This window comes from Cetorhinus maximus, chromosome 22 (assembly GCF_964194155.1).
Source record: "Cetorhinus maximus chromosome 22, sCetMax3.hap1.1, whole genome shotgun sequence".
In the NCBI taxonomy this organism is placed as follows: Eukaryota; Metazoa; Chordata; class Chondrichthyes; order Lamniformes; family Cetorhinidae; genus Cetorhinus; species Cetorhinus maximus.
In genome coordinates, this window is record NC_135900.1 from 40,751,040 (window position 1) to 40,776,761 (window position 25,722).

The 25,722-nt window shown below is 42.2% G+C and overlaps 1 protein-coding gene across 1 annotated transcript in view; it reads left to right on the top strand.

The window, feature by feature from the left end:
- Nucleotides 1-25,722, top strand: part of ada2a (adenosine deaminase 2a) — a 74,688-nt gene that overhangs the window by 4,286 nt on the left and 44,680 nt on the right. The window contains exon 2 of the mRNA XM_078568159.1: nt 15,652-15,874. Coding sequence (XP_078424285.1) covers nt 15,652-15,874 — 223 coding nt within the window. The remainder of the gene's footprint in view (nt 1-15,651; nt 15,875-25,722) is intronic.

Genomic DNA, 25,722 nt, shown 5'->3' on the forward strand with positions numbered 1-25,722 from the left:
TAAGATTATAGCTGATCTGGCTGTGGTCTCCGCTCCACCTTCCTGTCTGCCTCCCATAACCCTTGACTCACTTGCCTGACAAAAATCTAAGTCAGCCTTGAATACATTCAAAGACCCAGCCTTCACTGCTTTCTGAGGAAGATAAATCCATACACTAATGACTCTTTGGAATAAAAAGTTTCTCCTCATTTCTGTCTGAAATGGGAGACCTTTTATTTTTAAACTGTCCCCTATTTTTAGTCTACCCCACAAGAGGAAACATTCTCTGGGTATCCTCCCTATCAAGTCTCCTCAGAATCTTGTATGTTTCAATAAGATCACCTTTCCTTCTAAACTGCAATGGGCATCGGCCTAACTTGTTCAACCTTTCTTCATAAGACAACCCCTTTGTTCTAGGGATGAATCTAGTGAACCTTCTCTGGACTGCTTCTAAAGCAGTTATACCTTTTTATAAATAAGGAGATCAAAATTGCACACACTACTCCAGATGTGGTCTCACCAAGGCCCTGTACAGCTTCCTTATTTTTTATTCCATTCCCCTTGCAATAAATGCAAGCATTCTATTTGCCTTCCTAATCACTTGCTGTACTTGCATGCTAACTTTTTGTGATTCATGTAACAGGACACCTAGATCCCTCTACTCCAGTTCTGCAATCTTTCTCCATTTAAATAGTATACTACCTTTTTGTTCTTCCTGCCAAAATGAACATGTTCACATTTACCCATGTTATACTCCATCTGCCAATTTTTGCCCACTAACTTAATCTGTCTATATCCCTTTGCAGTCTGTCTACCTTCTCTTGACAACTTACTTTCTGACCTACCTTGGTGTCATCAGCAAATTTACTACCATATATTTGGTCCCTTCATCCAAATCATTGATATAGATTGTAAATAGTTGAGGACCCAGCACTGATCCTTGTGGCACCCCACTAGTTGCAGCTTGCCAATCCAAAAACTACCCATATACCTCTACACTCTGCTTCCTGTTAGCCAACTAATCCTTTATCTGTGCTAATATGTTACCCCCTATACCATGTGCTCTTATCTTGCGTAGTAGCCTTTGATGTGGCATCTTATCAAATGCCTTTTGGAAATCCAAGTGCACCATATCTACTGGTTCCCCTTTATCCACCTTGAATGCTACTTCTTCAGAAAACTCTAACAGATTAGTTAAACGTGATTTTCCTTTCACAAAGCCATGTTGACTCTGCCTGATCGAATCGTGATTATCTAAGTACCCTGCTATAACCTCCTCAATAATGGATTCTAGCACTTTCCCTGTGACAGATGTTAAGCTAACTAGCCTATAGTTTCCTGCTTTCTGCCCCCCTCCTTTCGTGAATAAAAGCGTTACATTAGCTATTTTCCAATCTGCTGGAGCCTTTCCAGAATCTAAGGAATTTTGGAAGATTATAGCCAATGCATCTGCTTTCTGTGCCCCTACTTCTTTTAAGACCCGAGAATGCAGGCCATCAGGTCCTGGGGACTTGTCAGCCTTTGGGTCTAATAGTTTTCCTAACAACCTTTCCCTGGTGATGGTAATTGTATTATGTTCATCCCTCCCTATCATCTCTTAGTTTTTAAGGATCTTAGAAAATTTCCCAAAGCCCTCTACCATGAAGACAGACACAAAAGATCTGTTCAATGCCCCTGCAATTTCTTTGTTTTTTATTATCAATTCTCCAGACTTGCTCTCTAGAGGACCAATACTAGCTTTAGTTACACCCTTTCTATTCAAATACTTGTAGAAACAAGAGACAAACTTGTAGAAAGGTGATATAGTTCCAAGTCAGGATGGTGAGTGGCTTGGAAGGGAACTTGTAGTTGGTGGTGTTCCCATGCATCTGCTGGCCATGTCCATCTAGGTGGTAGAGGTCATCTAGGTGTGTTTAGAAGGTGCTGTCGATGGACCCTTGGTGAGTTGCTGCAGTGTATCTTGTAGATGGTGTACACTGCTGATGGAGGGAGTGAATGTTTAAGGTGGTGGATGTGGTGCCAATCAAGTGGGCTCCTTTGTCCTGGATAATGTTGAGCTTCTTGAGTGTTGTTGGAACCACACTCATCAGGCAAGTGGAGAGTATTCCATCATACTCCTGACTTGTGTCTTGTAGATGGTGGACAGACTTCGCGGAGTCAGGAGATGAGGTATCCTCCGCAGGATTTCCAACCTCTGATCTGCTCTTGTAGCCACAATATTTACATGGCTGGCCCAGTTCAGTTTCTGTCAATGGTAACCCTCAGGATGTTGATAGTGGTGGATTCAGCAATGGTAATGCCATTAAATGACAAGGGGCGATGGTGATTGCCTGGCACTTGTGTGCTACGAATGTTATTTGCCACTTATCAGCCAAAGCCTGAAGGTCTTGTTGCATAGGGACACAGACTGCTTAAGCATCTGAGGAGTCATGAATGGTGCTGAACATTGTGCAATCATCAGCGAACATCCCTACTTCTGATCTTATGATGGAGGGAAGGTAATTGAAGCAGATGAAGATGGTTGGGCCTAGGACACTACCCTGCGGAACTCCTGCAGCAGTGTGATGGGACTGAGATGATTGACCTCCAACAACCACAACTTTCTTCTTTGTGGTAGATATGACTCCAACCATTAGAGTTTCCCTGTGATTTCCATTGACTTATTTTGCTAGGGCTCCTTGATGCTGCATTCAGTCAAATGCTGCCTTGATGTCAAGGGCAGTTACCCTCACCTTATCTCGAATTCTGCTTTTCTGCCCATGTTGTAATGAGATCAGTAGCTGAGTGGCTTTGGCAGAACCCAAACTGAGCATCAGGCTATTGTTGAGTAATTGCTGCTTGATAGCACTGTCAGTGACACCTTCCATCACTTTGCTGTTTCACTAAGATCTAAATGCTTACCTGAAATTGAGTAATGCAGATTGGAAGATGTTAATGGAAAACCAGATTGCATAGGTATTCCTTGCATTTTTACCAGGACAACTTTCTTCCAGATTTGGCCCCTTTCTTGAAATACTATGAGTAGCATCCATGTCCAGGATGCTGAACTGAATCAGCCCTCAAATGTTTTTTTAAAAGATTTGCATTTATGTAGCTCTTTTCACAACCACTGGACATCTCAAAATGCTTAACAGCCAATGAAGTACTGTTCAAATCCAGCCACTGTTGTAATGTAGGAATGTTAACACCACCCTAGGATTTGCCATTCTTTTTGGGCCATGCATGTCTTGGGCAATTTTGCAAATGGAAATTGAGCAATTTTTTTTTCTCTCTCTGTCCTCTTCTCTTCAACTTGTCCCTTACAAATGCATTAGCCTCGGCTGATTCTATCTATGACTGAGATTTCGGTGCTGTATTTGGTCATTTAGTGTTTTGGAACAACTTAATTTCCCTAATGTGTGGATTACCAATGAATTATTTTGTTGTAATGGTACAATGTGAAGATATAAAAATGATTGACTTATAGGTTATAACTAATATACCATGGCTAGACACAAACCAGTATCATCAGTGTGGGTAATGTAATGCCAATAAAATCCCACAGAAGCATTAAGTATATATTGTTATGATCATGGACCAGACCCCCAAATTTTTGGTATAATGCTGTTATGGACCAGTAACTTTTTGTGAAAAGTAGACAAAGTTTGAGATCCCAGGGACTTACTAAGAGAATAAAACTGGAAGAGTCCAAGGTTTTTGAACAAAATAAATGGACTTCACTCAGTCATAAAAGTAAAACAATTTGCAATATCTATCTTATCTCAAGTTAATTCTGAATGTTAGAGTTTGTGTGTGAATTAACAGGCAAGCTGTGCTCAAACACATTATACTGCGCAATAAATAGCAGATTCGACCAAAACAGATCCCACAGATTTTTCAGCAACCCACCCAGACATCAGTGTCCACTGTGAATTATGCAATCTCATTAAAAATTTGTCCCTCTCAAGGGATTTCCAGTCTTCACCTTCTAAGGCCTAACCATGACTGCCCACCTCCTAATGGCTTAATCTCTTCTCCTGAGACTACTTCCACTGGTTTCCCACTGGTTGCACTCCAGCATTGATACATGGAGATAACTGCAGCTTTTTGGCCATGCCAAGCAGAATACCACTGCTCCAGAAGGGTTACCTTGGCCCCAACAGCCTGTAGCATGGAGCCACCAATCTTCTGCTGCCTTTTCAGCTGTCCAGGGCTCCTCCTGATGAGCCCTCTGTACTTGGAGCTGTCAACCACAAGACTTTTGCTGCCTGGAGCTACCTCTTCAGCCTCCCAAAGCACCCTGTCCCATAGGCTCACTTCCCTGTTGGCCTTTGGGTCCTCCCTCTCAGTCCCAGGGCTCCCCATGTTATTGCACCTAACCTGCGTCTCTTGATCATTGTTTTCACACCATGAAGGTGTACTCCCGATTGTCCCAGATGGCTAAGCCCTTTAACTAAAAAAACAAAGCTAGAAAGGAGCATATGCAGCCTGTCACCCAGCCGCGCTCCATGCAGGCCTAGAACTCTTGGGCCTGCCTGGAAATGGAGTCCTCGGCTTTTGCCTGGACTAATGTAAGTCCCCGTTTGATGCAAGTTCTTCCTTTTTCTTAATTTGGCAATGATGTGTATTCCCTTCTCCCGCTAAGCTTGCTTTACTTCTTTTGAAATATACTTTTCACATTAGCCTTTGTGCCATTTCAGAATACTTTATCAACATTTTAAAATGGAAAAGTTCTGCTTCCCTGTCCTGCGATGGGGCTAGACCACTGACTGCAAAATGGCACTGTGCAGGTCACCAGGTCCTCCTTCCAGCTGAAAACTTCCACCTAATTTTGTATAATCTATTTCTGGCCACCTGATTTTCATCCTCCTTGATCCACGCTTGCCTTGCATGGCCCAGCCGCTAGCCTCAAAGCTATCTGCATGACTCATCTTTGGCCAATATAATTTGAATAAATACTTTGCTTCAGTCTTCACGGTAAAAGATACTAATAACATCCCAATACTAAATAATCAAGGGGCATAAGAAGGGGAGGAAATAAATACAATAAGTATCACTAGAGAAAAAAGTACTAGGGAAACTAATGGGGCTACAGGCCAATAAGTCCCCTGGACCTGATGGGTTCATCCTAGGATATTAAAGGAAGTAACTACAAAGATAGTGAATGCACTGGTGGTAATCTTCCAAGAATCCTTAGATTCTGGGAAAGTCCCAGAGAATTGGAAAACTGCCAATGTAACTCCCTAATTCAAAAAGGGAGGGAGAAAAAACAGGTAACTATAGGCAGTTAGCTTAACATCTGCCATTGGGAAAATGTTAAAGAGTCTATTATAAAGGATGTAATAGCAGAGCATTTAGAATTACATAATCTAATCGAGCAGAGTCAGCATGGCTTCATGAAGGGGAAATTGAACCTGACAAATTTATTAGAATTCTTTGAGGAGGTAACAAACAGGATATATAAAGGGAACCAGTAGATGTAATATATTTGGATTTCCAAAAGGCTTTCGATGAAGCTACTTAATAAGATAAGAGCCCATGATGTTGGAGGTAGTATATTAGCGTGGTTAGAGGATTGGCTAACTAGTAGAAGACAGATTTGGGATAAGGGGGGCATTTTCAGGACGGCAACCTGTAACTAGTGGAGTGCCACAGGGATCAGTGCTGCAGCCTCAATTATATACAATATATATTAATGACTTAGTACATTCAGTTCCCTCATCTATCACCAAATTTGCGGATGATCAAAAATAGAAGGGAAGTCAAGTGGTGAGAATGACACGAGGAGTCTACAGAGGGATATAGACAGGTTAAGTGAGTGGGCAAAAAAGTGGCAGATGGAATGTAATGTGGGAAAATGTGAGGTTATGCACTTTGGCAGGAAGAATAGAGGAGCTGAATATTATTTAAATGGAGAAAAACTGCAGAAGGCTGCAGTACAGAGGGATTTGGGAGTCCTTATGCATGAACCGCAAAAAGCTAACATACAGGTTCAACAGGTAATCAGGAAGACAAATGGAATGTTGGCCTTTATTTCAAAGGGAATAGAGTATAAAAATAAGGAAGTCTTGCTAAAACTATACAAGGCATTAGCTAGACCACACCTAGAATAGTGTGAACAGTTTTGGTTCCCTTATCTAAGGAAAGATATACTGGCACTGGAGGAAGCCCAGGGCAGGTTCACTGGGTTGATCCCGGGTCTGGAGGGATTTTCTTATGAGGAGAGGTTGAGTAGGTTGGGCCTGTACTCACTGGCGTTTAGAAGAATGAGAGGCGACCTTATTGAAATGTCAGATTCTTGGGGGGCTTGACAGAGTAGATGCTGAGAGGTTGTTTCCCCTTGTGGGACAGTCTAGGATCAGAGAGCATAATCCCAGTAAGGGATCACCCATTTAAAACAGAGATGAGGAGGAATTTCTTCAATCGGAGGGTAGTTAACCTGTGGAATTCTTTACTGCAGAGAGCTGTAGAAGCTGGGCCGTTAAGTATATTCAAGGCTGAGATAGACAGATTTTTCATCAGTAAGGGAATCGAGGGCTATGGAGTATAGGCAGGAAAGTGAGGTTGATTATCAGATCAGCCATGATCTCATTGAATGTCGGAGCAGACTCGTGGGCCGAATGGCCTACTTTTGCTCCTATGCCTTATGGTTTTATTGGTGTTGTGGTTGCTCACTACTCTTCATCCCCTCCTGGTATCATATCATTGTTGATAGAGGGTAGGCTTCAAACTTGCCACACTCCCTCCTTCCTCCTCTGTAGGACAGTAATTTTGACTGTGCAGCACTCCCTCGGTACTGTATTAAAATGTCAACCTAAATTGTTCTCAAATCCTGATGTGGGGTTTGAATTCATGTTTTAACTTGGAGACGAGTGATAAATACAAAGCCCAACTGATGAAACTACATAAAAATATGACATGCCCTACATAGATAAAATAAGAGTAAGAATGTGTTGTGCTTTGCTAATTTCTAATTGTTCCACTGATAGAACTGGGCAAAAGAACTTGCATTCATAAAATTTTCCTCCGATCTCAAATCTATTTTTTTCTCTCCTTACCTCCTTCCCACCTACATCAGTCACTCTTCCAACATCTCCTGTCACCTTAACAGTTCCAGTTTCCTGGCCCTGACCATCATCTATTTATTATGGATGCCCAATTCCCCTACACCTCCATCTCCCACCAGGTTGGTCTGACAGCTCTCTGCTTCTTCCATGAATGGAGACCTGATCAGTTCCCATCCACCACCACCCTCCTCTGCCTGGGGAAACTTATTCTAACATCGACCAACCTCTTTAACACCATTCACTTCCTCCAGATAGAAGGTGTTGGTTTCTAGCTATGCCTGCCTTTTTGTGGAACATGTGGAGTGTTCTTAGTTCCAATCCTACTTGGTCCCCTCCCTCAGCTCTTTTTCTGGTACATTGATTGATTAATGCTATTTCCTGCTCCCACCGTGAACTGGACAATTTCATCAACTGTGTTTCCAATTTCTAACCTTCTCTCTTCTTGATGTTGCCCAAGTTTCTGCAGTATGTACCAAGGCCAGCCTCATACCTGTCTTGTAGATTCTTCCTTTCTGTTTCAGCGATACATTTCTGTCACATAACACTCCACTCTTCCAGTTACTCCAAACAGAGCTTAGCCTTTGTTCAGTTTCCATTTCCATACTTCCATCTTCTGCCAAACTGACCCCAATTGAAACTAGAACAAAAACAAAAATACTTGGAAAAACTCAGCAGGTCTGACAGCATCTGCGGAGAGGGATACAGTTAACGTTTCGAGTCCGAATGACTCTTCATCAGAATCAATTGAAACTACTCACTTTCCCCAGGTAGGGTTGCCAACTCTGATTCCTGGAGGCTTCATCACATGATTTGCCCCCACACTCCAGCTATTAGTCGACCAACACATCCTTACTTGTGCCACAATGCCTTCCTATCCCAATTTGGAAGCAAAAAGACTCATTACCCAATTTGATGATGCTTGACTGTCAGCAAAATAGCCTTTTTTTCTGATTTCCAACACTTTTATATCTGTTGAAGAGAAATGTTTTAAGAAAATGAAAAAAACAATCTTTTTTCATGTCTCGATAATTTTTCTCCAGGGTTGCACACAGTAGTGTCTTCTATTCCTGAAGACTCCAGGCCAGTCCTGGAGGGTTGACAATCTTATCCCTTGACCCATAATCATTACACCTTCACTCTGATCCTGTTCCCTAGGCTCGAACTGACTGTCCATATATTGGGCCTTTTGTCTGCTGATCCTCATACCCCTGTCTTCCAGTGTTTCTCTTTTTCCAGATACTCGGTCATGTTCTCATCATCCCCACCACATAACTCAATGTCATCTGCAAACACCATTGACCATGGCATCTCCTGTCTCGCTTGCTCAGTTAGAGCATCCATGACACCCATGAAGAGGAAGGGGCTCAGTGCCAAATTTGGCTCTGAAATGCTCACTGTCCCTCGTACCGCTTCGTAATCTTGTCTGACACTCCTTGTATATGTACTGCAATAGTTGTACTTCTCGGGGACTCCGCGAATGCTAGCACATTTTCAGACTTCCTCACTAGGCACCTGGTCCTAAATCCTCCTCTAGATTGTTTCCTCAACTGAGGATTCCCCTCCACTGCAGTTGATGGGGCCCTTGGCTGTGTCTGTCCTATTCCTGCGCTTCTGCTCTCACTTTCCCCTCCCTCCCAGAACCATGCTAGGGTTCCCCTTGTCCTCACCTCCCACCTTCATATTCAACGGATCATCCTCTGCCATTTCTGCCACTTTCAGCATTGCCACTGCCAAACATCTTCCCGTCCCCTTTCAGCATTCCAAAGGGACCATTCCCTTTGTGATAGCCTGGCTTATTCCTCAATGACCCTTGACACCCCCTCCCTTTCCCACGGCAAATTTCCACAAGCGCAGGGGATGCTATACCTGCTGTTTTACCACCTCCGTTCTCACTATTCAAGGCTGCTTCCAAGTGAAACGGCAATTTACTTGGAACTTCTTTCAATTTAATCTACTGTATTCGCTATTCATGCTGTGGTCTCCCCCACATTGGGAGACCAAATGCAGAATGGGTGACCACTTTGCAGAATGCCCTCGTTCAGTCAACAGTTGTAACCCTTGGCTTCCTGTCGCTTGTGTTACGGACCGAGATGGGAGGAGCGCGCAGTTAATTCTAGCCCCACTTCTCCACAGGTCATTATAATAGTTTAAATGTTTAATTCACCCGCAAAATTGGCCAGTTGCTACCTTTTCATGCTGGGTATAACAACATCAAAGACTCTAATCAGGCTTCTTTCAGTAAACACATAAAAATATTCATTTAGTATAAACAAACTACTTTTTAAAAACAAGTTAATAAATTGGTTAACATATAAGTTGTAGTTTAGAAGTGTAACGATTTTCCCCTTTTTAAGAAACAGATATTTGAACCCCCATACACTCCCAAACAAACACAAACAGGACAAAACAAACAGTCCCCTGCAGAGGCTGGAGCATGGGAAAGTTCCTTTTAGAAGGATAAAATTCAAAAAGATCTTGACAATGTTGATCTAACAGAATTCTGGTCACAATAGATCTGGAAGTTCCTTCAGATAGATTTGTTTTGGCGAAATTCTCCTTGACAACTTTGCAAACTCTCCAAAGAAACAAATGAGTTATTCTGATTAGACATTTCTGAGGAAGGTTCAACACAAAGGTGGGGCAGAGAGAGGGAAAGAGAGTGTTTTCTTGCAGCCTGCTTCTAAGGCACCCCCCCCCCCCCCCCCAACCACACACACACACTCTGCCTGTGAGTTTTAAAGACTAAGATGTTCAGAGAATACTTCTCATAAGCCAGGTGTTTTTAACCAAACAGCAAGAGTTTTTAACCTGGCAACAGCAATTCTTTGTTAACTTATACATACAAAGTATCTCTCCCTCTCCAGGAGTTCCCCACTGGACGTCCATCTATTGACCCATGGTTTCTTGAAAAATGGCATATTCACAGCCGTGAATTAATATTGCAAACGTTCAAAAAAAACTCAGGAGGAAGAATGTTCAAAATTCAATGTCCTTCAAGTTTTTCAAAAATGGGTTCCTTACACTTATCATTTTAATTCTCCACCTTGCTCCCACTCTGGCCTTTCAGTCCATGGCCTGCTACAGTGTTCCAATGAAGCTCAAGGAACAGCAGCTCTTCTTTCGATTGGGCACTTTAACAGTCTTCGGACTTGTTTTTGAATTCAAAAACTTAGGTCATAACCTCTTCCCCCATTTTGTTTCATTTTTCTTTGCTGGTTTTTCTTTCTCTTATTTCATTTCCTTTGGACAGCAGCTATTCAAGATCCTGCTATTTACACTGCTAGACACATCTTTTGTTTCTTTACTTGTGCCATTACTACTCCCTTTGGCCTTGCACCATAAAAGTCTTGTCATTTAATCTCTCCTGTGCTGCACCTAACACAGACCTTCCCTTTAGTTTTTCCTACCTTCACCTATTACATTTTTAACTGTTTCCAGTTCTGATGAAAGGTCACAAGCCTGAAATGTTAGCTCTGTTTCTCTCTCTCTCCACAAATGCTGACAGACCTGCTGAGTATTACCTGTTTTTGTTTAAAAATGAATTGATGGATATTAAACTGGTTTTAGTACTGCTTTCATTGCACTTCAGTGATGATTTTTAAGGATATCTTGGTCATGAGTAAAATCCTGTTACTGGGCACACTGCAGCCTTTCCTTTCTGGCTGTGAACAGCAAGATAAAACAGAAGGGCAAGGATAGATGTTTCTGAAATGGAAGGAAGTCAGTAACTAAAAGTCTATCAGAAGGTTGGAGTACAGGAAAGCATAGTTGGAAATTATCTTAAGTTGAATTAGATGCCCAACTAGTTTGGAAATGTGTGACCTGTTCTTTGTTTTTCAATTTAAATTGTCCTGCTTGAGTTAAATAACGATCATTACTTTTGTTCTGTTTGTTTACTGTGGAAATAAAGCAACTTATTGATATATATCATGCCTCATCTCGCAAATTGTTTGCTCAGTCTCCCTTCAGAGAGTTTGAAGAAATGCATCTGCAAAGAATGAAAATTACCCAGTTTAGGTTACACATGGCTATTATTGTTACAAGTAGATTTCGAGAAATATGAGTCAATTCCCCTTACTGGAAGATGCTAAAATGGTTTACTGGAGTGAGGACTGAGATTACAGTCCTGCAATGTTTTAATGTCTTGGAAGATCCTCTTAAGAATATATTGCCCTCTATAAACCAGTAAATTTAATGAAAGCTGCATGTTCCAATCAGAAAGGTAGCTGTGGAATGGAGTGATCTTTTCTGAATGCTTGCCTATGGCCACTCCCACTGTGATGCCAGTGCAGGTATGATACTGTTGTATCCAGTATTTGTATAGGTGTGCCTGGGATGTATCCAATTTATGCTGATAAATAGTGGTGGTAGTTATCCTGAAACTAAATCACTTTTCACTATTTAAAGTGTCAAAAGCATGAGTTGTTTTTGAGCACTGATATAAATGATAATTTGATATATTGCCGGTAAAAACTGGCAGTTCATGGGATGTGAGCATTGCTGGCTAGGCCAGCATTTATTGCCCATCCCTAATTGCCCTTGTTCAGAGGGCATTTTTTAAGAGTCAACCACATTGTTGTGGCATGTAGGCCAGGTAAGGGTGGCAGATTTCCTTTCCTAAGGGACATTAGTGAACCAAATTAGTGGTTTTCCACCCACGGTGGTTGACAGGGCCCTCCACCGTGTCCGGCCCATCTCCCGCGCATCCGCCCTCACACCTTCCTCTCCCTCCCAGAAACATGATAGGGTCCCCCTTGTCCTCACTTATCACCCCACCAGCCTCCGCATTCAAAGGATCATCCTCCGCCATTTCCGCCAACTCCAGCATGATGCCACCACCAAACACATCTTCCCTTCACCCCCCCCGGCGGCATTCTGCAGGGATCGTTCCCTCCGGGACACCCTGGTCCACTCCTCCATCACCCCCTACACCTCAACCCCCTCCCACGGCACCTTCCCATGCAACCGCAGAAGGTGCAACACCTGCCCTTTTACTTCCCCTCTCCTCACTGTCCAAGGGCCCAAACACTCCTTTCAAGTGAAGCAGCATTTCACTTGCACTTCCCTCAATTTAGTCTACTGCATTCGTTACTCCCAATGCGGTTTCCTCTACATTGGAGAGACCAAACGCAGACTGGCTGACCGCTTTGCAGAACACCTTCAGTCTGTCCGCTTTGCAGAACACCTTCAGTCTGTCCGCAAGCATTACCCAGACCTCCCTGTCACTTGCCATTTCAACACTCCACCCTGCTCTCATGCCCACATGTCCGTCCTTGGCCTGCTGCATTGTTCCAGTGAAGCTCAACACAAACTGGAGGAACAACATCTCATCTTCCGACTAGGCACTTTACAGCCTTCCGGTCTGAATATTTAGTTCAACAATTTTAGATCATGAACTCTCTCCTCCATCCCCACCCCCTTTCCAATCCCCCCCCCCCACCCCTTTTTCCCAATAATTTATATAGATTTTTCTTTTCCCACCTATTTCCATTATTTTTAAATGTATTTCCATCCATTGTTTTATCTCTACCTTTTAGCCTTTTTTGATTCCTTCACCCCACCCCCACTAGGGCTATCTGTACCTTGCTTGACCTGCTTTCTACTCTTAATTAGCACATTCTTTAGATAATATCACCACCTTCAACACCTCTTTGTCCTTTTGTCTGTGACACCTTTTGGCAATCTCCGCCTATCACTGGCCCTTTATCCAGCTCTACTTGTCCCACCGCCCCCCACTTAAACCAGCTTATATTTCACCTCTTTTCTATTTTTACTTAGTTCTGTTGAAGGGTCATTCGGACTCGAAACGTTAACTGTACTTCTCGCCGCAGATGCTGCCAGACCTGCTGAGTTTTTCCAGGTATTTTTGTTTTTGCATTAGTGAACCAGATGGGTTTTTACAACAATCGGCGATGGTTTCATTGTGGTCATACTTTTAATTTTAGATTTTTGTTGAATTCGGGTCCCACCACAGCAGATGGTGGAATTTGAACCCGGGTCGCCAGAGCATTACCCTGGGTCTCTGGAATATTGGCCCAGTGACAATACCACTATGCCACCTGACTGGCCACATTACTCCAGTGCTCATTCATTCCTGTCCTCACTGCCACTTATTCCCATCTGTACTCATTGTTGTTCCTGATGCCGATCTTCTTGGACATGTAAAAAAAAAACCCCACAAAAATGAAGCCTACAAGTACTGAGATGACTTGATATATAAATCCACTGGCCAATATGCAACTGAAGCATATGGAAGAGGAATGCCCCAGGTTGGATTCCTGATTTGCACTGAGTTAGCTAACCTCAGCCAGGGCAGATGCTGACCTCAATATCCACTGGTTAGAGTTTTTTTTATAAAGCAAATATTTGTGCCCTTGCTATCTATTAACTCTTGGCACATATGAATGTTGGTTGAAGACAGTGACTGGGAACAGCTGTGATCTCAAGTAGCCTCAGGAACTCACTGGTCAGCTTCACCTGTCATTGGCTGCAGGATATTGCAGAGTTGCTGTTACTGATGAAGTTGTCCCTCAGCTTTAGAAGGGATGGGGTGGAAATAAGTGAGGTTTTGTGTATTAAGTAAGATAAATAATCTGCTCACCTGAATTTGACTGCTGAGCCTAGATTGCAGCAATGAGTCTCAGCACAAATCATAACTCCAAATCTAAATATATAAATAGCAAACTGAATCCTTAGTTTTGTATCCTTAGAAATAGGATACAAAAATAAGACTATCATGTTGAATTTGTACAATTTCTTATGCTACAGTTGGTGCTTTGAGCTTTAGGCACCTCATTATTGGAAGAATGTAAAAGCATTGAACTATTATAGTGTAATTTCTTCAATTATGGTGGAATACATAGGGGTAAATTGTTTCCAATGCAATATGATGATCACAGATTTAAATGGGTGGTTTGAGGAATAATCCTGACACAGATGGCTCACTGGATGATTCTTCACACAAACAATTGTTGAAGCAGAGTCCATATTTTCTTCTAAAAGAAAATTAGATACGTGCTTGAAAGAGGAATATTTAAAGAATGGTGTAGGTGGTGACCAGGAGGGTGTAGTTAGACTAGGTGGTTAATGTGGGGAGAAACAGCTGCACCAAATAACCTATTTCTGTGCTGTTGTATTCCTATGGATCTACGGAATATCAAAAGTTTTATATAATTTAAACATTTCAGATTGGGGTCTGAAATTGTTTTGGAGAATGCAGTCAGTCCTTTTTAGATGCTAATGTTTTTTTCCCACCTCTGGTGTTTCTTAACCACCTCTTACAAAAGTGCAGATGTATTGCCAGCCTGAAGTGTTCTGACTTCAGCTTCCTCTGTTCTAGTAATTTACCCAAGTGACCACTTATGATGTGTGGATGTCTCCAATGGTTGTTGGTAGACAATTTGTCACTGGTGTGATAATATTGAAGACCAGTCCTGTCTTCAGGTAATGGCTAAACATATGCAATTTAAAACAGCATTTGCTGGATCAGGATCCAGATTGGAATGAGAATCCTGACTTAATCTTTCTTTCCTAAGCCAAGTGATGTTGAAAGTTGTTGTAGTGGTCCACCAACCAAGATTAGCACGGGCTAAGGATCAAACCAGGGCAACTTCCTGGTTTGTATGGTTCAGTCCCATACTGAGAGTGGTATGTAAACATATAACCGCTCAAAGACAATAAAGACTAAACTCTGTCAATAATAGGCCTCCAACAGTTCCAGTGTTTGTCAAAAAAAAGTTACCGAAACCAAGAGACAACTCGTACAGCTGTCGTCTTACTGTGCATAAACCCCTTGGATAAAATTAAACATGTCGGAGTATTTGAAATAATTTTGGAAATTCAAACTTGAAGAATGACCTCTTTCTCAGGCCATAGGACTTTGTGGTTGCAGCACATAAACTGAATTCTGTTCCAACCAGCTTGCAAACTTTCAACTCCTTGATATTTCAAGAACATCTTCATTTCCATATATTTTTTCAAATGCAAGTAATTATTCAAGGGCAGGTATCTTGGTGCTTAGTTTACTGGTATATTTTGAATGAAAAGAGTTTGTAACAATCCAGAGTTCCTAGTTACACAAAGCATCTCCGGAATACCCAAAAAAGCTAGTTGCACTTCCCACCATCGGCACTTGACTTGAGTTTTCACTCAATATTTTTTCCTGAAGTTGGAAGCTTGCCTTGAGTATTTTTTAATTTTAAGTGAGAATACTTGACTGGGGGTGTCCAATAGCGGTGAGGAAGACCTGTAGGCTAGTTATCACTTGTTGGATTCTCCCTTTTAAAATAAAACTCTGGAGCACAACATAATTTTCTTGGTCAAAAGAAGTAAAGCCGTTCAGTTTGGGATTTCTTCCAAGCATCTCTTGTGCTACTTTCAGGTTACCCAGCAGAAAAAATGATCATAGTGAGGCTGGTTCCCTCAGGGCCTTGAATAAAACCTCAACCCAACTGAATCTGAAAGATTTGAGATCTCTCAACCTTGAGAGTCTACTCTCCAATCTGAGTTGTGAAGCAAGCATCGTTGTCTAGGCACTATGTTTAATGTCAAAACCTGTAGTTTATTTCTATTTTAATTGTTGGTCTAGACTGTTTAATAAAATGTTGCTGGGTTTATGTTTCTTCAGGTGCTGGTTTACATCTCCATGAATATGCCTTATTGAGTGTGGATTGGCTTGTGAAGAATGCTACTTACCTGCCTAATTGTTACATTTGCTTCACACCTATGGAAGGCATCAGGTTTCATTATTTCTCTAGAAACCAACAGAAAAGGCTGGCGAACTGCTCAGAATGGATTTTGCTTGAGCAATATAGGAAACAAGTTCAAAACGTCACAGAATTTGATAACAGGTACACATTATTCAGTTCTAATTTGAATCCTTTAATTTGAGTTGTATATTTTTACCCAATTCTCCCTGCCTCTCCAGAAGGAGCTGATTTGTGTTGGAAAATACTTCCATAGATGTGGGTATTCTTTCAGCACCTCACCCAAGTGACCATTGTGTGAGCCTTAACGGTGATTGTTTGCAGGCTACTCAACTATGCACTGCATTGTAGTCCTAGGCCAAATTTGACATCGTCCAGTGTTTATGTTCATTTTGCAGCATGCAGCTCTGGATAATAATCAGGAGTGGAAACAATGGCTAATTTGCTGCTGCTACTGCAGCTTCCCTGGATGAATTCAGCTAACTTGTTATAGACCAATGATGGGTCCATTACCTCCTGGAACGAGCAATAAAACCACACGTTGAGGTGGTCCTGAAGATGTATTCTGACTGAGTCATCTGAAAGCGGCATCAACATACAACACTTTGTTTTTAATATTCATTTGTAATTCAGACTCCAGAAAGACCAAACCATACAGAACCTCAGCAAAACTACATTACTCCAATTCCAATACAGTGATGACGGCGAGGATTCTGGAATTCAACAAGTATATTAAATTATTTTATTGTAAGAATCATCCCACCCAACTGCACTAAATTCGCATATAAATCTAAACAGCATCAATAAGCTACTCCTGAATGGAGAGCATCTCCTCTGAGGCTGATCCAACCTCCTCGTCTCGCATTCCCTCACCCAACTTCCAAATGTGTACTTGCTAGTAGGTGTTACTGAATAAGGAATAGGAAATGAAACTGAAGCTGATTCCTCCATTACCACCACTATTACCACTTCTTTCCAATACTGGAGCTACTGAGGTCAATTGCAGTGCTGCAACTTGTGGAAAGTTGAATGGAGCAGTCAAGGAACACAAGTGGTCTATATTGGTGATGCTATCCCACTAGACCACGTTGTAAAAAGAGACAGTGCCATCTCCAAAAGGTGGACAATTACATAATATGTTGCTGTGTAACAATTGGATTTTCTGTTATTTTTGATGGCTTCATATTCCCAGTGCATTAATTTTCTTTATTCGTGAGATGTGGGTGTCGTTGGCTAGGCCAGCATTTATTGCCCATCCCTAATTGCCCTTGTTCAGAGGGCATGTTTTAAGAGTCAACCATGTAGGCCAGACCAGGTGAGGAGAGCAGATTTCCTTCCCTAAAGGACATTAGTGAACCAGATGGGTTTTTTATGACAATTGACAATGGTTTCATGGTCATCATTAAACTTTTAATTCCAGATATTTATTGAATTCAAATTCCACCATCGGCTGTGGTGGGATTCAAACCCAGGTCTCCAGAGCATTACCCTGGGTCTCTGGATTACCAGTTCAGTGACAATACCACTACGCCACTGTATCCCCACCTTATTTAAAATTCTCATTCTCATTTACAAATCCTTTGGCCCTGCTCCTCTTTACTTTTGCACCCCTGTATTGCAACATGTGCTTTTGCATTCAGCTGACTCTGGCCTCCTTTGTATCTCCTCTTCTTTTGCTCCTTTCAGTGGTAGAGTCATCTACCATCTTCTGGAATTCTCTCTATAATATCCTCCACTTTATATCCTCTTTTCCCATCTTCAGGCTCTGATAATCTTTCCTAATTCTTCTACTCACCCTTGATGTTGGTTTTAAATTATTGGCTTGACTCAGTGGTAGCACTCTCACCTCAGTAGGTTATGACTTCAAATCCCTGCCCAGGATTTGAGCCCCGAATTTATGACACTTCGATGTAGAACCGGGGGAGTACAGTATTGTTGGTGGCATCTTCCAGGTGAGATGTTAAACCAAAACCTTGAGTGCCTGCTCAGGCAGAAGTATAAGATACCTTCTGGAGAAAGAGCAGGAGAATTCTCCCAGTGTCCTGGTCACTCTACCTCTCTCAACTAACACCAGAACAGATTAATGGTTTTGCTATGTGCAAATTGGCAGCCTGTTTTTTCCTACATAACAGAAGCTACTGGATTTTGAAAGTAATCACTTGACTGTGAAATGCTTCGAGATGTTCTGAAGGCAAGAAAGGCACTATGTAAATGCATGTTTAATGTTTATTCTTCCAGCCTGTGAAGTGCTATTCTACTGAATTAAAGGTGATCAATAAATGAATGAAGATTTACGTACAATCTTGTATTGTTCACAATGTTTCAATTAATTACTTTTGAAATCATCATTGTTATGGTGACAAACATGCCAACCAATTGCACATCCTGCTGACAGCAATTGAAATGAAAGACTGGTTAATCTGTATTTTTGGTGGAGTTAGTTGTTGGAGGCTTGGGATTTGGCCAGGGCACCATGATAACTCTGTTCCTTGAATGGGATCTTTTACGCTTCCCTGAAAAGTTGATAGACCCATGTTTTTAATGCCTCAACTGAAAAATGGCATCTCCACTTTATTGCACTAGAATATCAACCCTTATTATGCATGTTGAATTCAAGCTGGTGTTGAAAGTTTCCATTTTTAACGTGGTTGAAGCTCCCCTATAATTTGTAGATCCATCAAGTCCTAATTAAAACAGAATGTCGATCATCATCTTAGCTACTTGTTTTCTGGTTTAATACTGTTATTGATACTAAATCAGCAGCTGAATGTGGGCAAAAGATTATCTTGTATATTTTAGAGACCTGAAACATTGCATACAGTCACAGAAGTGAAGTCACTTTTAGTTATATGTTTTTAAATGACCTAGTGCCAATAATTGCATTATATACCCATCAGATAATACAAAATACGCTTGGATTAAAATATTACATTCATGTACAGAGTTTATTTCTGTACTATTGGGAAAGAGCAGTTCACTTTCACTTGCTGATGGCAGAATAAAAAGCACTCTGAATGATGTGGAATCTTTAGAAGTTTCTAACTGTTATAAATTAATAGCCTGAAGTTCTTTGCAGCTCAGTGGGTAAATGTGTGATATAGTGTACCCGCTGGATTTTAAGATCAGTGGGGTTCAGGGTCAGTTTCTAGTTTTCTGCTCCAATAGCTGATGTCAGCTTGAGCAGCAGTGATGCGTGGGGAGATGGAGAGAATTCAACATGTCCATTTCAAATCGCATTTCCTTCCAGGCCTTCAGAGAGCGGCAGTAAAACCTATCATATAGAGATTCTTGAGCCCTTCTCCTGGCATAGAAAATAGCAAAGAAAACTACTAGTGAAACCTCTGAAGTTATACTGTATTGTATGTATTTAAATTGAAGCATGACAAAGAACTTTAAATCCACTTTAATGCCTTCTCTTTACTCACAATCGGAGGGAATAATCAAAGAGAGCAGCAGCTGTAAACATTATCTACATTTTAGGGTGGACGACTATATTTAAAATCATAATGACATTGGGTGAGCCCATCCACAGGTATATTAATCTATGTCGCCTTGGATTATTACAAATTCAACTGCAGAAGAGAAGTGCTACCATTGCTTTGAACATAATATCAAGGGTTAGTTCAACTCAAAGTAAATAGAATTAAGTCAAAAGTATTTGAAATGCTCACCTGAGGATTCAACCAGTTAAAGCAGTGAGTAGCTAAGTCAAGCAGGTCAGGAAACCCTAGGATGCTTTTTATTCATTCTTGAGGTGTGGACATCACTGGCTAGGCCAGCATTAATTTCCTGCTCCTAATTGTCCTTGAGAAGGTTGTGGTGGGCCGTCTTCTTGAACTGCTGCAGCCCTTGTGGTATAATTACGTTCACAGTGCTGTTTAGGAGAGAACTCCAGGACTTTTGCTCCATGATCATTGGCAAACACCCCCACTCACAACCGTATGTTGGAGAGAAGGTCAGTGATGACACGGCTGAAGATGGCTGAGCCTAAGACACTACCTTGAGAAGCTCCTGCAGCAATGTTCTGGGGCTGAAATTATTGACCAAACAACTTCAGCCATCTTCCTTTGTGTGAGGCATGACTCCAACCAGTGGAGAGTTTTCCTCCTGCCTCCCATTGACTTTGATTTTCTAGAGCTCATTGATGCCACATTTGGTCAAATGGTGCCATGATGTCAAGGGCAGTCACTCTCACCTCACTTCTGGAGTTCAGCTCTTTTGTCCATGTTTGACCCAAGGTTATAAAGAGGTCCAGAGCCAAGCAGTCTCTGCGCAACCTAAATTGAGCATCAATGAGCAGGTTATTGCTGAGTAACTGCAGCTTGGTAGCACTGTTGACGACCTTGTCTATCACTTTGATGATCGAGAGTAGACCAATGGGGTGGAAATTGGCCATATTAAATTTGTCTGCTTTTTGTGGGCAAGACATACCTGAACAATTTTTCACATTGTCAGGTAGGTGTCTCTGTTTTATAGCTGTACTGGAGCAGCTTGGCTAAAGATGTGGCTAGTTCTGGAGTGCCCAGTGGCTTTGCTCCTGTGCGCTCAACATTTCTTAATCATGCGCAGTGAATTGAATTGTCTGAAGACTGGCATCTATGATGCCGGGACTTTGGGAAGATGCCAAGGTGGATCATTCACTTGATGCTTCTGGCTGAAGGTGGTTGCAAATGCTACAGCCTTATCTTTTGCACTGATGTGCTGCATTCTCCCATCATTGAGGATATTTGTGGGTTCTCCTCCTCCCACCATATTAAATTGCCCACCGCCATGCATGACTGGATGTGGCAGGACTGCAGAGCTTTGATCTAATCCATTTGTTGTGGGATTGCTTAACTTTGTCTATGGCATGCTGCTTCAGCTCTTCTGAATGCATGTCATCCTGTGTTGTAGCTTCACCACCAGCTTGGCACCTCATTTTTAGGTATGACCTGATGCTGTGCCTGGCATGTTCTCATATACTCCTCAAAGGCTTGATCCCTTGGCTTGATAGTTATATTAGATCGAGAGATATGCTGAGCCATGAGGTCGTGGTAGAGCACAATTTGCTGCTGCTAAATGTTTACAGCATCTACTGTTGCAGTTTTGAGCTGCTAGATCTGTTCTGAATCTATACTGTTTCACATGGCTGTGATGCCACACAAAATGATGTAGGATGTTCCCAGTGTGAAGATGAGTCTCCTCAAGTACTGTATGGCAGTCACTCCCACCAATACATAGTCATTATGGCACACAAGGACACCATTTGGCCCATCAAGTCGATGTTGGCTCTCTGTAGAGCAATCCAATCAGTCCCATTCCTCCACTGTATCCCTGTAGCCCTGCAAGTTTATTTCTCTCAAGTGCTCATCAGCTTCCTTTAAAAATCCTTCCTAGTCTCTGCTTCCACCACCAAAGTGGTGGAAGGCGTCGTCAATCAGCACTTACACAGCAGTAACTTGTTCACTGACACTCAGTTTGGATTCCACCAGAGCCACTCAGCTCCTGACTTCATTACATCTTGATCCAAACATGGACAAAGAGCTGAACCCAAGAAGTGAGGTGAGTGTGACTGCCCTTGACCAAGTGTGGCATGAAGGAGCCCTAGCAAAACTGGAGTCAATGGGAATCGGAGAAAACTCTCCGCTGGTTGGAGTCCTACCTAGCACAGAGGAAGATGGTTTTGCTTGTTGGATGTCAATCGTCACAGTCCCAGAGCATCACTGCAGGAGCTCCTCAGGGTAGTATCCTAGACCCAACCATCTTCAGCTGCTTCATCCCTCACCTTTCCTCCATCATAAGGTTAGAAGTGGAGATATCTGTCGATGTTTGCATAACGTTCAATACCATTTGCGACTACTGAGATTGTGACGGTCACATCATTCCTGTAAAGATGATTGGCCAGTGGATTCTATTTTTAAAGGGAAGTGACATGGAATAATAGGCACCGTACTCTTTCGCAATGGCTTCTGGAACTTTGGTTTTTGGACAGACAGAAACAAAATGTCTGGGAAGTTAGTTAAAAATGCAAATGAGTTTTCCAGGTGCAAATTGCCTACCCTTCACCACTACGATGGAAGGGATTGAAAAGATAATGGCTAGCAGACCGGTTGGCTCCATGAAGATGAAATGTGAAATACGGTCTTTCAATGAGTTAATCATAACTAGTATGTTAATTGGATATCAATCATTTCCCCTGCAACGCCACTCCTTTCCCACCAACCCCCCCACCCCCCCACTTTGCAGACCAATCACCTCAACTCCAATCTATTATATGGACAGTGGGACACATCGAAAACACCATCATGTAACCAAAACTAGCTGGAGAGGGGGTCTAAACCTTAATACTGCCAGCAAGGCAGGCTGGGACCAGCACAGGTGGATCACATCCAGCAAAGAGGAACCCGGCCTCTAAAAGACAGCTCGGGCATTGAAAGAGGCTAATTTGTCTTCATCTGCAAGATTATATTTCTTCTCTACAGAAGCTCAGCCGCTATTTCATATGAAAAACCCAGAAGCTTTCAACCTCCATTGTCTTCAAAGATGTGAGAGAGAGCACATCCTTCGGGCCTACAATGCTTTTCATCCCAAATGACTGGTTAAGAACACTTGACCTGTCGCTCTCTTAGTAACCTAAGTGTGTGTTTCATCTCTAGAACTCATTATTCCTTATGTGTATGTGTGTCTGAATGTTTGAGGGAATGTGTGTTTCATTGTGTTTACTTTTTGGCTGTTGTGCAATAAACATTTTATTCTTTCTTTTGAAAGCCTGTTCATGTGTATTCTTTAAAGTCATCACACTCAAAAGGTTTGAAAACATTCCTCAAAAATATTATCTTGTTGCAGTCAGCCGAGAAGTGAGAAAAAAGGGGAAAAGTTATCCCACCACCTCTCCCTGCCTGTAACAAGATACTGAAGCAGTCTATATCCATATGCAACAAGACCTGGACAATGTTCAGGCTTGGGCTGAGAATTGGCAAGCAACATTTATGCTGCACACATTCCAGCAAGACAGAATCTAACCATCACCCCTTCACTTTCAATGGCATTACCATTGCTGAATCCCCCACTGTCAACATCCTGGGGGTACCATTGACCAGAAACCGAACTGGACCAGCCTAATCAATACTGTGGCTATAAGAACAGATCAGAGGCTGGGAATTTTACGGTGAGTAACTCACATCCTGACTCCCCAAAGCCTGTCCACCATCTACAAGGCACAAGACAGGATTATGATGGCATACTGTCCACTTGCCTGGATGAGTGCAGCTCCAACAACACTCAAGAAGCTTGACACCATCCAGGACAAAGCAGCCCACTTGATTGGCACTTCATCCACCGCCTTCAACATTCACTTCCACCACCACCAACACATGGTGGTAGTAGTGTGTACCATCTACAAGATGCACTGAAGCAACTCACCAAGGCTCCTTAGACAGCGCCTTCCAAACCTATGACAATTAATGTCTAGCAGGACAAGGGCAGCAGATAGATGGGAACACTGCCACCTGGAAGCTCCCCTACAAACCACTCACCATCCTGACTTGGAAATATATGCTGTTCCTTCACTGTCGCTGGGCCAAAATCTTGGAACTCCCTCCCTAACAACACTGTGGGTGTACCTACACCACATGGACCAGCGGTTCAAGAAGGCAGATCACCATCACCTTCTCAAGGGCAATTAGGGATGGGCAATAAATGCTGGCCCAGCCAGTGACACCCACATCCCTTGAATGAACAAAAAAAAACTTTGCTGGGTATTTTCCAGGGAGACTAACATGGTGGACATGACATTAGAAGTAGAGATCAAAAAAGTTATAAAGACATTTAAGATAGAAAGGGGAAGGGAAGGTGGTGATAATTGATAGGCTAATCAAATTGGATGGGTTGTATCCATGCATATTAAAATTCATTAGGGAAGAGAAAGCAGAGGCACTATATCTGTATGAAATTTTATATATTATGAAAAGGGAATAGTGCCAGAGGACTGATGGACGCTGATGTGTTTCCTGTATTAAAAAAGGGTGATAGAACATATCTAAACAACTGTAGACCAATCAATGATAGGAATGAAATTGAAATATTTTCTCGAAGATGTAATAAAAAAAATCTAGAAATTAGAACTTGGTGAGCAGGGATTACAGAAGGGAAGTGATGTGGTGTCTTTGAGGAACGGACCACAGGAGACTCAGGTACAGGTTACGATCGTCTATTTGAGCAATTGCAAGGAGGGCACCATCTCAATACAGCTTGGACAGTACTCTGCTAAACTACAAGTATTCAACATATTTATACAGTATTAGCCATGTACAAGAACAGTTTCCAGACTCCAATCTCGTCAACATGTAGGTTTACATTACAAGACATCTTTGGTAACAAATACATCCCTATTTGTTTTCACCCAAGCAGAGACCTTGCCATCTGTTCTTCCCCTATCTGTTGAAGAGCACACTTAATCTTAGTTGTTATTGCATCCTCTGACTTCTGTTGTTTGCAGGCCCTTAAGGCTGTGCAAGGTTCATCTGCTAACCTTTAACTGCCAATATGCTTGGAGATTTTAAGTAATTCATTCCCTTTCAATAAGTTCTTACTGTACCCCTATATTCCCCCTAATAATTACTGTATCCCTTTATTAGTCATGCTTGACTAACCTTATTGAATTATGTGAAGAAGTAACCAAGGTTAGATAAGGGTATTCCAGGAAACATAATGGCCCAGACGTTCCGTTCTCTGGATGGTCATACCCCAATGGTACCCCGGAAGATGTACTGGGCACACATCCTTAGAAGTCCCCACAGACTGACTATATGGGAATTGCTTAAGAAGTTTCAACTTCTGATGGGCAATTCCCATGTCTGGAACCCTCCAAAACTCTGATCTAAATTACTTCAGATGGTTCTGACTTAGTTCACAGAATGGTTGCCCAGGAAAGGTTAGAAGGATTAAAACCATTTCTAACTTCTGGGTAACTATACTGCTGACCCCCACCGGACCATTTGACTACCCCAACCAACCAACCACCTTACTGACACATTTCCCCCCCCGGACCCCATGACTACACCTCCAGACCGCCCACCCCACCTGACCCACCTTTTCCTCTCACCCACTTACCTTACACTTTTACCTCTATGTAGCTGGTCAAAGCGGCTGGGACATTTAAATTTATTGGAATACAGCAGCTAGTGCTGTAAAGGGGACATGGCTTGACTTCCCCCTACAATCCAAGGGAAGGACCCCAGGTGCAGGTACACTCCACATTTCTCAGGAGGCCTGGCTCGGGGGTCTGGGTGAGAAATGTGGAGCTCCAGCATAGGGTACGTAAATAGGAGAGGAGTGGCAATCTGACAGTGATTGCCACTCCATGGAAGGTTCAGCCCAATATATTTCGATTTTTAAAAGACTCGTGGCTTGGGTCAGAACATGGGGCAGGAGACAAGTAGCAGATCGGATATCAGGCTGGAAAACAGAGAGTAGTTGTTCAGACTGGCAAAAGATGAGAAATGGTGTTCCACAGGAATCCGTGTGAGAGCCACTGCTAAACTATTTGGACTTGGGAACCAAAGTACAATCTAAAAATTAATGGACAGGATCAAATTGGGAAGGGTGTAATTAATACAAAGGAGGACTGCAACAAAATTACAGGAAGACATTAATAAGCTTTTAGAATGGGAATAAAATGTGGTACGTTTTGGCGAGAATAAGGAGGCCACATACTTGGAAAATAAGTGTCTAAATGGGATTGAGGATTAAAGGGATCTAGATGTACAAATCACCCAAAAGCCGTCATGCAGGTTAATTAGGCCTTAAAAAGGAAACGAACAACTGAGGTTCCTTTCTAGAGGGATAGAATTGAAAAGCGGACAAGTTGTATTAAACTTGTACAGTACCTTGGTTAGACTACACTTGGAGTAACAGCCCTGGTTTCTATATTATGAAAAGGATATTGAGGCACTGGATAATGTGCAAAAGAATGATACCAGAACTGAGAGGTTATACCTGTCAGGAATGATGGA